General features: G+C 50.6%; 1 protein-coding gene and 1 non-coding gene across 3 annotated transcripts in view; both read right to left on the reverse strand.

The window, feature by feature from the left end:
* Positions 1-10,443, reverse strand: part of TMTC4 (transmembrane O-mannosyltransferase targeting cadherins 4) — a 61,324-nt gene extending 50,881 nt beyond the window's left edge. For both annotated transcript variants that reach the window (XM_040624220.1, XM_040624218.1), the window contains exons 1-3: positions 10,354-10,443; positions 4,852-5,067; positions 557-672 (exon numbers count right to left, since the gene is read on the reverse strand). In XM_040624220.1, the coding sequence (XP_040480154.1) occupies positions 557-672; positions 4,852-5,013 (278 nt within the window). In that variant the 5' untranslated portion in view covers positions 5,014-5,067; positions 10,354-10,443. The remainder of the gene's footprint in view (positions 1-556; positions 673-4,851; positions 5,068-10,353) is intronic.
* LOC121101511 lies at positions 244-349 on the reverse strand. Its single transcript, XR_005833524.1, has one exon. It is a non-coding gene; the product is annotated as a U6 spliceosomal RNA (small nuclear RNA).
* Positions 10,444-11,516: the final 1,073 nt, after the last annotated feature.

Here is an 11,516-nt window from a genome sequence, read left to right on the forward strand (position 1 = left end):
AACAGCTATGGATGGGAATTCTGGTGAGGTGAATAAATCTACCTAATGCAAACGGGGAGGTGGGTGAGTGTGTTTTTAGCTTTATTTTGTTTCTGCACATTGACTTGGTAACAGTAGGAAGATTTTTACCTTATTATTTTCATAGTGGAAAAAACCCACAATTTCATTAGATGCCACAAGCTGCCTTGACTCACATTGTTTCTCCTGTGTTAACCAGCAAAGGCCCAACCTCCAAGAGATGTGCAAAATATGGAACGTTTCACAAATTTGCATGTCATCCTTGCACAGGGGCCAATGCTCACCTTCTCTGTAAACTCCCACTCTTAGGATCCGTACTGGCAAAGCCAGCCCTGGAGTCAGGCTTCCTCACGCACATTCTATCTTCCTGTGACCTATTCCTAACAGTTGGGATTAGCACACACTTCTTGGAGACCCATATGAGTGAGTGGTTTATTCTCCCTGAGGATCCTTCGGGGACTTGACTCCCCAGCACTGGAAGACTTATCGCATGGAACCTGGGACAGCATCTCACGCAGCCCGCGCTGTCGTACCTCACCTGAAAGTCAAGATGGTCAGAGGGCGGTAGGACTTGTGGCTGGTGTTGCTGCTCAGCCTACTGCCCCAGAAGTCATGATGCCACAGGTCGCCAAGGGGCGTCTCTGCTTGGAGGTCCTGCAGGAATGCAGCAGAGGGCATTCTGAACAAAGGAGTCACGATCCCCTCATCCTGTGCCTAAGCTCTCACCATGAGCTCTTCCTCGGAGCTGCGCATTCCCCTCTGCTCCATCTCTCCCACCAGTCCTGGCCCAAACCACCATCATCTCTCACCTAGGATACAGCCAGGCCTCCGAGGGGCCCACTGTGCCCTGTGACATGTTCTCCAGGCTGATCTCCCTGCTTAAAACACTGCGATAGCTCCCCTCCTCCCCCAAGACAAAGCCTACGTCCTGATGGGGATGTCCCAGCCCACGGCACTCTGGTTCCTGCTGGGCTCTGCCTGCTCATCTCCCTCAGGCTCAGACCTTTGTCCTACCCCACTCAGCACCTGCTGCCACCGATCCCAAAGGCTCTGCATGCACAGGTGTCCGCCAGTTACCCCTCAGCTCGTCACAGCCCAGTTCCTCCTGCCATTCACACCTCAACCAGCGAGCTGTGACCTTCCTCAGCTGATGCAATTCCCCTTCCTTGGGTCTCCAGGCATCTCGCACCTGTCCTTACAGTGCCCGGCACACTGGCGGTTTATAGTCTCTAACTACCCTCTGTCTGCCCCACGGGACTGAGGGGTAAGGAGGCCCAGGCCACATTGTGTGGGCAGGGAGTATACAGAAGGTGCTTAATCCATGTTGAATGAACTAATGGATCCCATAGCTCTTTCACATTCATAAGGTAATTTCCCTAAAATAGCCCAGTTAAAACATGAGTGGGCAAGCATATATTGTTTATTTTTGATCATGAGCTCAACAGGTAGAAAAATTAAAGAAAAAACAACTTCCACATAATTTTTAATGATAAAAATCACTAAATATTAAAAATATCTTACCTATCTTACTATTAAGGTAATTTAATTTGGTTCTATACTACAGATGCTTAAAAATGCATCTTTTTAAAAAACATTTAAATGTAAAACTAGGGGCACCTGGATGGCTCAGTTGGCTAAGTGTCTGACTCTTGATTTTGGCTCAGGTCATGATCTCAGGGTCATGCCATCGAGCCCCGTGGCAGGCTCCCTGCTCAGCGTGGAGTCTGCTTGTTCCTCTCCCTCTGCTTCCCCTCCACTCGCGTGCACATGCACTCTCTCGAATAAATAAATAAAATCTAGGGGCGCCTGGGTGGCGCAGTCGTTAAGCGTCTGCCTTCGGCTCAGGGCGTGATCCCGGTGTTCTGGGATCGAGCCCCGCATCGGACTCCTCTGCTGGGAGCCTGCTTCTTCCTCTCCCACTCCCCATGCTTGTGTTCCCTCTCTCGCTGGCTGTCTCTCTCTGTCAAATAAATAAATAAAATCTTTAAAAAAAAATTTAAAAATAAATAAATAAATAAATAAATAAAATCTTTAACAAAATAAATGTAAAACTAAATTGCTTAAAGTGTGTCTACCAAGAAGAGGCAGACAAGGCACTATAGAGTAAGCAACAAAAGTTGAATGTTGATTTTCTCTTTAAAGCATAACTAAACAGGACTGTTTTAGCGACTAGCAGTCATGACATGCTAAGCACCACACAGTGTATCAGTCAAAACTCTTTGTCGCAGGAACCAGAATCAACTCTGATTAACATAAGCAAAAAAGGAATGCTTTAAAGAAGACGGCAAGGCTCACAGACTCCCAGGTGGGCTCCCGGGTTTGGGGCGCCACAGCCAGAAGCACACCCACAAATCACACCACTCGACACCTTGCTGAGGCTGCCCAGCCACCTCCAGACCCTGTCCTCTTTGTGTAACTAGCTCCTGCCTCCACCTGTGTTTGCATCCCACCTGGACAGTCTCTGCAGCTTCTAACACCCAAGGTGGGGAAAGCCTCAAGCAGAAATGCGTCAAACATGGCCGGCCCAGAAGGGCAACTCAGGTCTACAGCACCCCGGGGAGTTCAGGAAGTATTCACTACTTCGAAGGGCAAAGGATTCACTACCTACTGACTCAAAGGGCAAGGCTTGAGGATGGGTGATGGAGGCAAAGCTGGTCACCTGATACCCACTTTGAGGGGGAATTTCACTTCTATTGTGTATCAGCTTCAGAGCCCTTGAGCATACAGACCCCTTTTCTAAGAGTCAGTTCGATATTTCATGAAGGTCTTGTACCTTCTTGACCCACTAATTTGGTTTGCTCGGTTACAAAATTGGAAGTCTACCTTCTTTTGCATTGTCCCAAAAGTACTTGTTCACTTGTGAAGGAGCTGGGCAGAGGCTCTTTCCCTCCATTTGAGCAGAAAATGAACACCAACGAAGCTCTAAATATTTGATGATGTGTAGCCTACATACAGCAGGGCGCCCAACAGGAAGAAAGGTCAATTTTTCCTCATCATGATTTATGGAAAAGACATGTGCCTGAATTTCTGCTAACTCCACTGTCTCAAAGAAAATCATCATCTCAATGAAAAAAGGCAACTCAACACTACAAGGAAGCATCTGGAAAACAGTCTTCAACACCAATAAAACCCAGGAACAGCCTGTTTCACATTACTGTGGGCACGGTGCCAAGGAACAGAGCAGAGCCTTTCATTAAACAGGAAAGGAAAAGAGGAGGGCTAGCAAGTCAACAAAGGGGCACAGTGTGATGTTCTAGAAAACACTGCCAAGACAATGGGCAGCAGAGCCACAAAATGGCTTCATCTGCCTTACCCCATGCAGATGGAAGAATTACAACCGCATACCGGGGCGTCTGGCACACAACAGAGCTCACGCCTTCCCCTGCCTTGTCCGTCAGAGTTCTTCGACATACGTTCGAAGTTAACACTTCCTACGTCCTCCACTTTGTAAAAGAAGAGTCAAGAAACTCTCGACGAAATGAAGAACGGGCTTTAAAATTAAGTCATAGTCTCATATTCTTGTTAGAAAAGCAACTCTGGAGTGATGAAGCCACCAGTGTGACGTGCTTGCCGGGAGCTACAAATTTAACCACTTTTGCTTTTAAGCATGGTTTAAAAAAGAAACGAACGCTGCCGTAAGCTTGGGGTGAACTTGAGGAAAAGTACAAGGGAAGAACCTCAATTAGAAACAAACCTCAAGGATGCTGTGGTCTGTGTCATCAAAATACAGAAAATCAAGTACAGATAATAGGTTACAAATACAATACCTGGAAAAGTCACCCCCACTCCCACCCCACCCTCGCCCCACAGAACACATGTTGGTCACAGAGAATTTTTCTCAACATTTTCAACATGAAAACGACTTTTTTTTTTTTCTCATTTGGGAGAATCCACGACTTGAAAATTCTAAGAGCAACCCCAGTGTTGCAAAGAGTTGCTACAGTTGCATTTACCAGAGAGAAAGAGATTAGTATATTCCTTCAGGTTCTCTTCGTTGGTGAAGGCACAGACATAAAGCGTCTGCTGAGTCACCGGGTTGTCCCAAACACTCATCTGAGCCATTTCTGCACTCTTTCTCCTCTGGGCTCTCCCTACATCCAAGTTTCCTTCTAGCTCACTTGAATCTTTTTCTTCCCTTCCCCCAGCTAGTGAAAGACAGTATCATTTTTCCGGCACCTATACGGTACCCACTGGTGAGCAAAACTGGCTGGGGTTTTGCAAACTCAGCAAATTTGAGTCTCCAAACAAGACATGAGCGGGAACGGCAGCTTCCACGGACAGCACACTCCTTATCCTCTAGCAGCTGCCGGCAGGCTGTCCTGATGATATCGGCAAAGGACAAAGAAGCAGCCAACCCGCTGCCTGCGGCTGAGGACGCACCTCTTGGCCCATGATCAGACTCGTCCATCACTGCAGCAAATGCATGTTGGGGCCAGGGGAGGGGGGCGGGGAGAACATCTGTGGCCTAGAATTCTGGAAATTTGTCATAAAACCTGAAATCCTTAGTCTGCAATGCCTTGCAATACCCTTGCTTGCCTAGCAATCTGAGAGAAATGGTCTCTCTGATACGTGTGCAGACTGGGGCCTCGAACAGGGTACGTGGTGAGGGTACAGCTCGAGGTTGGGCAGGGGTTGGAGACCATGCTTCGAGCAATAAAAGCCCTAAATCAAGGAAATGCGACCTAAGAGGTGGGAAATCTAGAACACCACTGGGGCCCAGGCAAATGCTTAACCAATGTTTAACACAGAATTATTCAACACAAATTTCGATTATTCATGAGAAACAGGCAAATGGTTAACGTAAGTTTAAGAAAAAGGAGTTACGATACGAACCTTATTGTTAATAATAGCTTCAGAGTCATCAAAGACAAAATCCCCATCGTAGCTACGTGCAAAACACACGAGGGAAACAAATCCCACCACTAACTTAGCCCAGAAAGGGGGAAGAACCGAAGACGGAATGATGTGATCCAAACTGGCGTCCAGCTCGGCCATTTTGCAAACTGCCGGCTGCCAGCCTCTCGCTCCAGCATTATGCTGGTTAGAAATCTGCAAGAAAAAGGACGAGACACAAATATGCATCAACATGCTGTTAGGAATGTCTCTGCAGCGAACACATGTACCTTAAGTGAGTAAGAACTACACAGCCATCTGTGCGGTGAGTTTATAGGGTGTGGTCAGTAGAGTCACCTGGGACACATGTAAATTCTCTGGGCCCATCTGCAACCTACCAAACCGGAAGCCCTTGGGTTTCCAATACTGCATTATCTTGAGAAACAGTGATTTCAGGGAATCCTGCATATATCAACCCCATAAGGCAAGTTGTTTTTATAGTCTGAACTAGTTTACACCAAAGTTTAAAAAAAAAGTTACCATGTTGCTTCATCCAACCAAGAGAAATCAATAAATGCTCCTTGTTGGGTCTTAGCACATTGTGTGTATGTGTACGTGTGTGTGTGTGTTAGGGTATAAAACATGGTCCTGATTCTGAAAGAGCTTACAGTCGCTCTACAACTCAGACTCGCATGCCGGTTGGACGAAAATCCGGGAGAGAGGTTTTAACACAGATGATGAGGCAGGGCCCACGACTGAAGGCCAGCTGAGAGGTTCACACACAAGAGAGGAAGGAGAGAACACTGTAGACTGATTGGTTTAGGACAATACCTTCGTCCAGAAAGGGCTGAGCTGAATCTTAAAGGAGAAGAGGGGAAGCGAGTCCAGGTAAGGATATGACCTTCAATGTTGATGAAAGAATCAAGTTAAAAATATGTTCTTATTTTTTAACTTTTTTTTGCAGATAGGCAAAATGTTAAAGTCAGAATGGGTTGTCTCCCCGCCTTGCCATGTATTAGTTCTGTGGCCTTGCACATGTCACCTGCCCTTTTGGAGTCTACTTCCTGTGCCACTCAGCAAAGCATAAGAACTTTCCAGTGGTGAGAGACACCTGAGAGCTTCCTGCCTTAGCACTTGCCCAAATATCAAACTACCCTGCGAGTCACATTTTATCTGTCCCTATCCTCACTGCACCCTCAACAGGTGCTTTCTTTGCATTTACCAGAATCCTGTTTGGCTCAAACTGTTCGGGTTCCAATCCTGTGTTACCTTGGACAAGTTACTTAACCTGTCTGGCCTCATTTTCCTAGCCTCTACAATGGGGAGAGTTGTTCTGCCTTACATGGTGGTCATTAAACAAGATACCGACCTAAAGTGCTTAGAACTGCTATCTGGCTTTAATGAATGCTCAAGGGAGGTAACTATGATTCAAACACTTTCTTTAAGAAGGGTAAAAGCACAGGCACAGAACTATTTCTTAAAATCTCCTTTAGTGTTTTGGTTTATTGTCTTCACTAGGAAGGGACCTGGCCCCCAGTCTTTTCATGCTAGGATGGAAGAGAATCCCAGAGCCCTTGATTGGGAAGGCAGTTTAGATGTATTTTTTTCCAGGCTTCCAAGGGAATACCCCACGTGATGGATTCAATAAGTCAGCCAAACAGGCCATCTGAGGTCACAGGCATCTTTTCTGTAGGCTTTTATCTGAGTGAATATGGAGAAAGATCCAATAGTCAATGGGACACATCATCCTCTGATAACATTGCCCCTTTGCAGGTGCTGGAAAGAGGCCCAGATTTACAATCCAGAAGGAAAGGCTCTGCGTCTCTCTCGCTGCTGGTCCCTCAAGCTTCTCCCACCTAACATAACTGACACTCTCAGCAAGTGCGGGGGAAAGAGTCCAGCTGCTATCTGCTGCCTTTTTCTTTTCCACCGAAAGACAGACCATTGGTGATATCCAAATTACAGCTGCAAATACAATATAGCTCACCCCGCAGGTCCCTATCACTGTATCTACATTTTGGCTACAGAAATTGCTACTTAAAAAGCAATGCAAAACAAACAAAAATGTGAAAATAAAATCACAAAGCCCATACAGTGAGAAAGATACCACGACTTAATACAGAGGGAATAAAAGTGTTCTTGGATTTGGAAAATTAATGTAGAGGAAAATACATCAGTTTTTTGTTCTGCTGTTGTTTTTTAAGTAAGGCTCCATGCTGGCCACTGAGCTCCAATGCGGGGCTTGAACTCATGACCCTGAGATCAAGACCTGAGCTGAGATCATAAGTTGGAAGCTCAGCCGACTGAGCAACCCCAGGTGCCCTAAAATACATCAGTTTTAAATGCACAATAGAGATGTGAGCTGATGAATAGTCAGAGCTGATCTTGATGTTACCAGCTTTAGGCCCAAATATTTGAATATTATTTCACAAAAGGCTATCGGGAGGTTCCAATACCCATATGGGAAGAATAACAAAGCAAGAGATATCTGTGCTCCTAAATTCATTGTCCTGCCCCACTTTTCATTTCAGGTTATTTGTAATACAGGTGAATCGTTTTGGTGCTCAGGCCACAGCCCAGATATGTGGAAGGCAGACTGGACCCGAACATCTGCAGTGCCCTGGTGGCCAGGCCCGGACTCCTGGAGCATCGGCAGGATGGTTGAGTCAATCTCAGAATGATCTCCCCCTCTTCTATTGCAGGGGCATCAGGGAACCTAGAGTTTGCCCCATCCCTCACCCTCTAGCTTACTCTTTTCTGCTGGGCTCCTGTCTCCTCATTGCAGCTTCCCTCCCAAGTCACCAAGGTTCTCACTACTTTGCCCTCCCTGAAAATACTCGAAAATGCCCTTTTCAATGAAGGCATGATGATTAATGTATACACTGGGATAGTTCAGAAAGTACTGTAGATTAGCACATGCAATAAAAGCTACCATGTGTTAGGAACCCATGCAAAGTTCTCAGGGTGTCACCCAGGTGTTAAAAGCACAGGCTCTGGAGGCAGCCGACTTGGACTTGCTACCTTTGAGACCTTGAGGATCAGTTCCTCATTGGCACAACAGGGTACCACTGCATACTTCGGGAGGTTGTCATAAGGGTCAGATGAGAGAATGTACGGAAACAATTAGTTCCCATTCTTGTTACTATTTTGGAGAAACTAGCTCTCAGTGCCTGGTCCCCAATCTCCCGTCTGGGGAACACCGATGTTGCCACCAATTCTTTATTCCTGCAGATGGGCTTCCCAACCCAGGCCAGCAGTAGCCCATCCTGTGTCCTCATATCACTGAGAAAAGGATGCCCTTCTTTGGATGGACCCAGGGCACTGTGTGCTTGGCTGGTGTCTGTATGTCCTGCAGAGTGTAACGCAGTGACCCTGCTCCCAACCTCGCTTGTTCCCACAGGAAATGGACTTTGTTCTGTGATGATCCCAGCCAGACTTGGTGCTCAGGTAGAAGTCCCGCCAGAGTGAGGTGGTAGAGACAGGTGGAACCGGCCCTCCACCTCTTTCTGTACGCAGGCCATGAAATAGGAAGGCCCACATTCCGTTTTTCTCTTGATAGGTCCCCAGCTGCACTGTCCCATTCCTCTCCTCCAGGTGTCCTGCCTGGGAGCCCTGGCTCTGGGGTGTGGCTGGATGGTAAATTCACCATAGGAGGGGAAAAGAAGGGAGCCTCATGGAGGCCTCAGGCTCTGTCCAAAGTGGTGCTGCAGCCAGTCTGACCAGTGACAGAGCTGCTGCTCTGACCCCTCTCTGACTCCTGTGCTCATTTCGCACTGCTCAGAATTAACTGGCCCTAGAAGTAATTGAATTTGGAACAAACCAAAAGGCTCTTTACTCTTAATTTCGCAAAACTTCTAATATGAAGCCTCTATGGGCAGGGGGCTAAACAAATTAATCCATCATCAATGGTGAAAAAGACCTCAAACAAGGACCCCACCTCCCAAAACAAATGTCATGGAGCTATGAACCCTGGGGACCCAGTGACAGCTGACACAGCAGTCATGGACTGCAGGAAATAGGAATGGTGAGACTAAACCTAAAGGCTTCACCCTGAAACATGGGCAGCAGCGACCTATTACGGAATACTCCTCCACATGCATGGACAGGCCTGCTGGCCTCTGGCCGACCCTTCTACCTCATCAGTAACAATCCATCCAAACGCAAGCTGCCCTCTGCCAGGCTGAGATGAGACGGTGCTTCTGGAAATCAGATTAAAGAACACCATCATTTCTGACCCAGCATCTGGAGACTTGAGCTGGCTGCTCCTCTCTTGGGGCCCTCAAGGTGTGGGAGCCTGCCATCTCCACTGCTCTTCACCAGGCAGAGCTGGGGGAAAAAATGCTATTCAAAGTATCTTCTTCTTGTGATAGCCTTTCCTCTTTTTAATTCAGTAACAAGCAAGAGCCATGACTGCCTAGAGCAAGAATGACTGCGCGTGGCTTGACATTCAGTTAGGCTGTCCCAGAAAGTTTCCAGCTTGCTATCTTGTAGCCATGTTCCCACCTAAGTCAGCCGGCATCACTTTACCCCACATCCATCTGGGGGTGCGCCAGGCATGGTCAGGACTGCTGGGAGAGGAGATAAGGAGGGGATCCAGTCAGTCGTTACTGTAATTGTTCCTCAAGGAATTCTCCCCATCCATCTGCTCTCCCACAGATAACAGTGTGGGATGATTCACAGCGCGCTGGCTTGATCTTTCTTCTAACTCCTCCCTTCTTTTGTGTGAGGTTAAAAAAAAAAAAGAAAAGAAAAGAAACACACACACACACGCACCACAGTCAAAACATCAACAAGACCAGAAGCCCCGCGGAGTTCGCAGGAGGTGAGGCGGCGGCTGCGCCACCTGCTCGGCTTCCCTGAACTCCAAACCCGCGCGGGGAAGTGGCAGCTCGGTGGCCCCGGGCACCCCGGCCGGTGGCACCACGGCTCCCCCGCCGCTCCGCTCGGCAGCCAGCGCGGAGGAGGGGCACTCGCGGCGCGGCAGGGGAGCCGCCTTTAACCTAGGGCAGGCGGCCAAGAGGCCCGGCTGTGCCCAGCCATCGCCGGCGCCGCGGCCAGCTGGCGGCCAGGCGCGGGGCCCCGCAGCCAGGTGGCCGTTCCAGGGACGCGCCGCAGGCGCCTGGTGCGCCCCGGGGCGACGGAGCGCCCGTGCGGTTTGAGCAGACAGGGGTGGCAGCGGTGACCACCGCCCGGGGTGGAAGAAGCACAGGAGCCAGGGCGCGGGCCGGCGGAGCGCGCACCCTCCACGCCGCGCCCATTGTCCCGCGTGCAGCTTACACCAGGGCGCACGGCGCTCGGGGCCCGCGTCCTCCGTGACCCCGACCCCGGCCGCAGCCCAGGTCCTGGAGCAAACTCCCAGCAGCACCGCCGCCGGGCCCGGGCCAGCCCGCGGGGCTCGAAGCGCGGAGACTGCAGGGACCCCCCGTCCGCTCCGCGCCCAACTCCGCTCGTCTCGCGGCACGCTCAGCCGCTCGGCCCTGCAGGGGCCGCCCCGCGCGTTACCTGCAAGGAGCCGGAGCGGCGGCCACATCTCCCTCCCGGGCGCGAAAACTCCGGCCGCTCTCGGCGCCCGCCCGGAGCTGGGCAGGGGGAGGGGCCGCCCGCGCCGCGCCCCCTGCCCCCCGCGCGTCCCCCCCGCGCCGCGCACCGCCCGCCGCCCGCACCGCCCGCAGCTCCCCACGCGCGCGGGCGCTCACTCTCACACTCCCGCCTCGCCCCGCCCTCTCCTCGCGGCCATTGGCTGCTCCTGTAGTCACTTTCACGCCGCAGCCCGTTCCTCTTCAGTTCATTGGCGGCCGCGCCGGTGACGTTGGACCAGAGGGCGCTAGTCGGCGGCGAAAGAGGCGCAGGGACAGACGGCGTCGGCAGGAGTGCAGGAAGCGGAGTTCTAGGCGCTGGGGCCGGGCAAAGCTCGGCGGGAAGGGGCGGCCCCAGCCTGGCCCCACGGGGGCGGGCAGCGGGCGGGCCCGCCTCCTGCAGTCCGCGGGCGCGGAAGCCTAACCGCGGTCCGTCCTGCGCTTCTCGCGCTATCGGTGGCGCTCCGCGGAGGGACTGCAGCCTCCCTGCAGGAAAGGGAACTGGATGAGAACCATCAGGACTCTTCCTGTCAGGGAGGAGTTGTTTCAAATTTGTGTGTCTCCACGTTCTGCCGGCCTGACTTCTTCCTGTCTGGGAGTAGTTGTTTCAAATCTGTAGGTCTCCACTTTGTGCCTCAGAACAGAAGTGAAACTGCGTTCTTCCATCCAAGGCCCTGCCGCCTATTGTTATTAATGGATCCTCGGCCCAGGTCTTCATTCTCCTGCTGATGCACGAACCCTGCTGTGGCGCTTGGCCAGATCGGCCATTCAGGCGTCCATTCATACCAGTAGTCACTTAGTCCGAAACTTTTACTCCCAGCCGGATTGCCACTCCACCCGCCAGTAACGCCCCTCTCAGTAGATTACTTTGCTGCCTCACCTAAAAGAGAGAAACCTTTTCCATTTTCCATCGCCAAACGCACAAACTTCCTTACAGCAAGGATTCCACCATTCCATTCCCCGCTTTCCCCCCCAGTATCACAGAGTCCAGTCTTGACTGGATTCCTATTATCAGCATTTAATTAATCCCAAGCCTTCCTCTGCCCCTCACCCCACCCTTCCAGTGCCACCCTACTCCCCATAACTGAA

Source organism: Ursus maritimus, unplaced genomic scaffold, assembly GCF_017311325.1.
Source record: "Ursus maritimus isolate PB19 unplaced genomic scaffold, ASM1731132v1 scaffold_10, whole genome shotgun sequence".
In the NCBI taxonomy this organism is placed as follows: domain Eukaryota; kingdom Metazoa; phylum Chordata; class Mammalia; order Carnivora; family Ursidae; genus Ursus; species Ursus maritimus.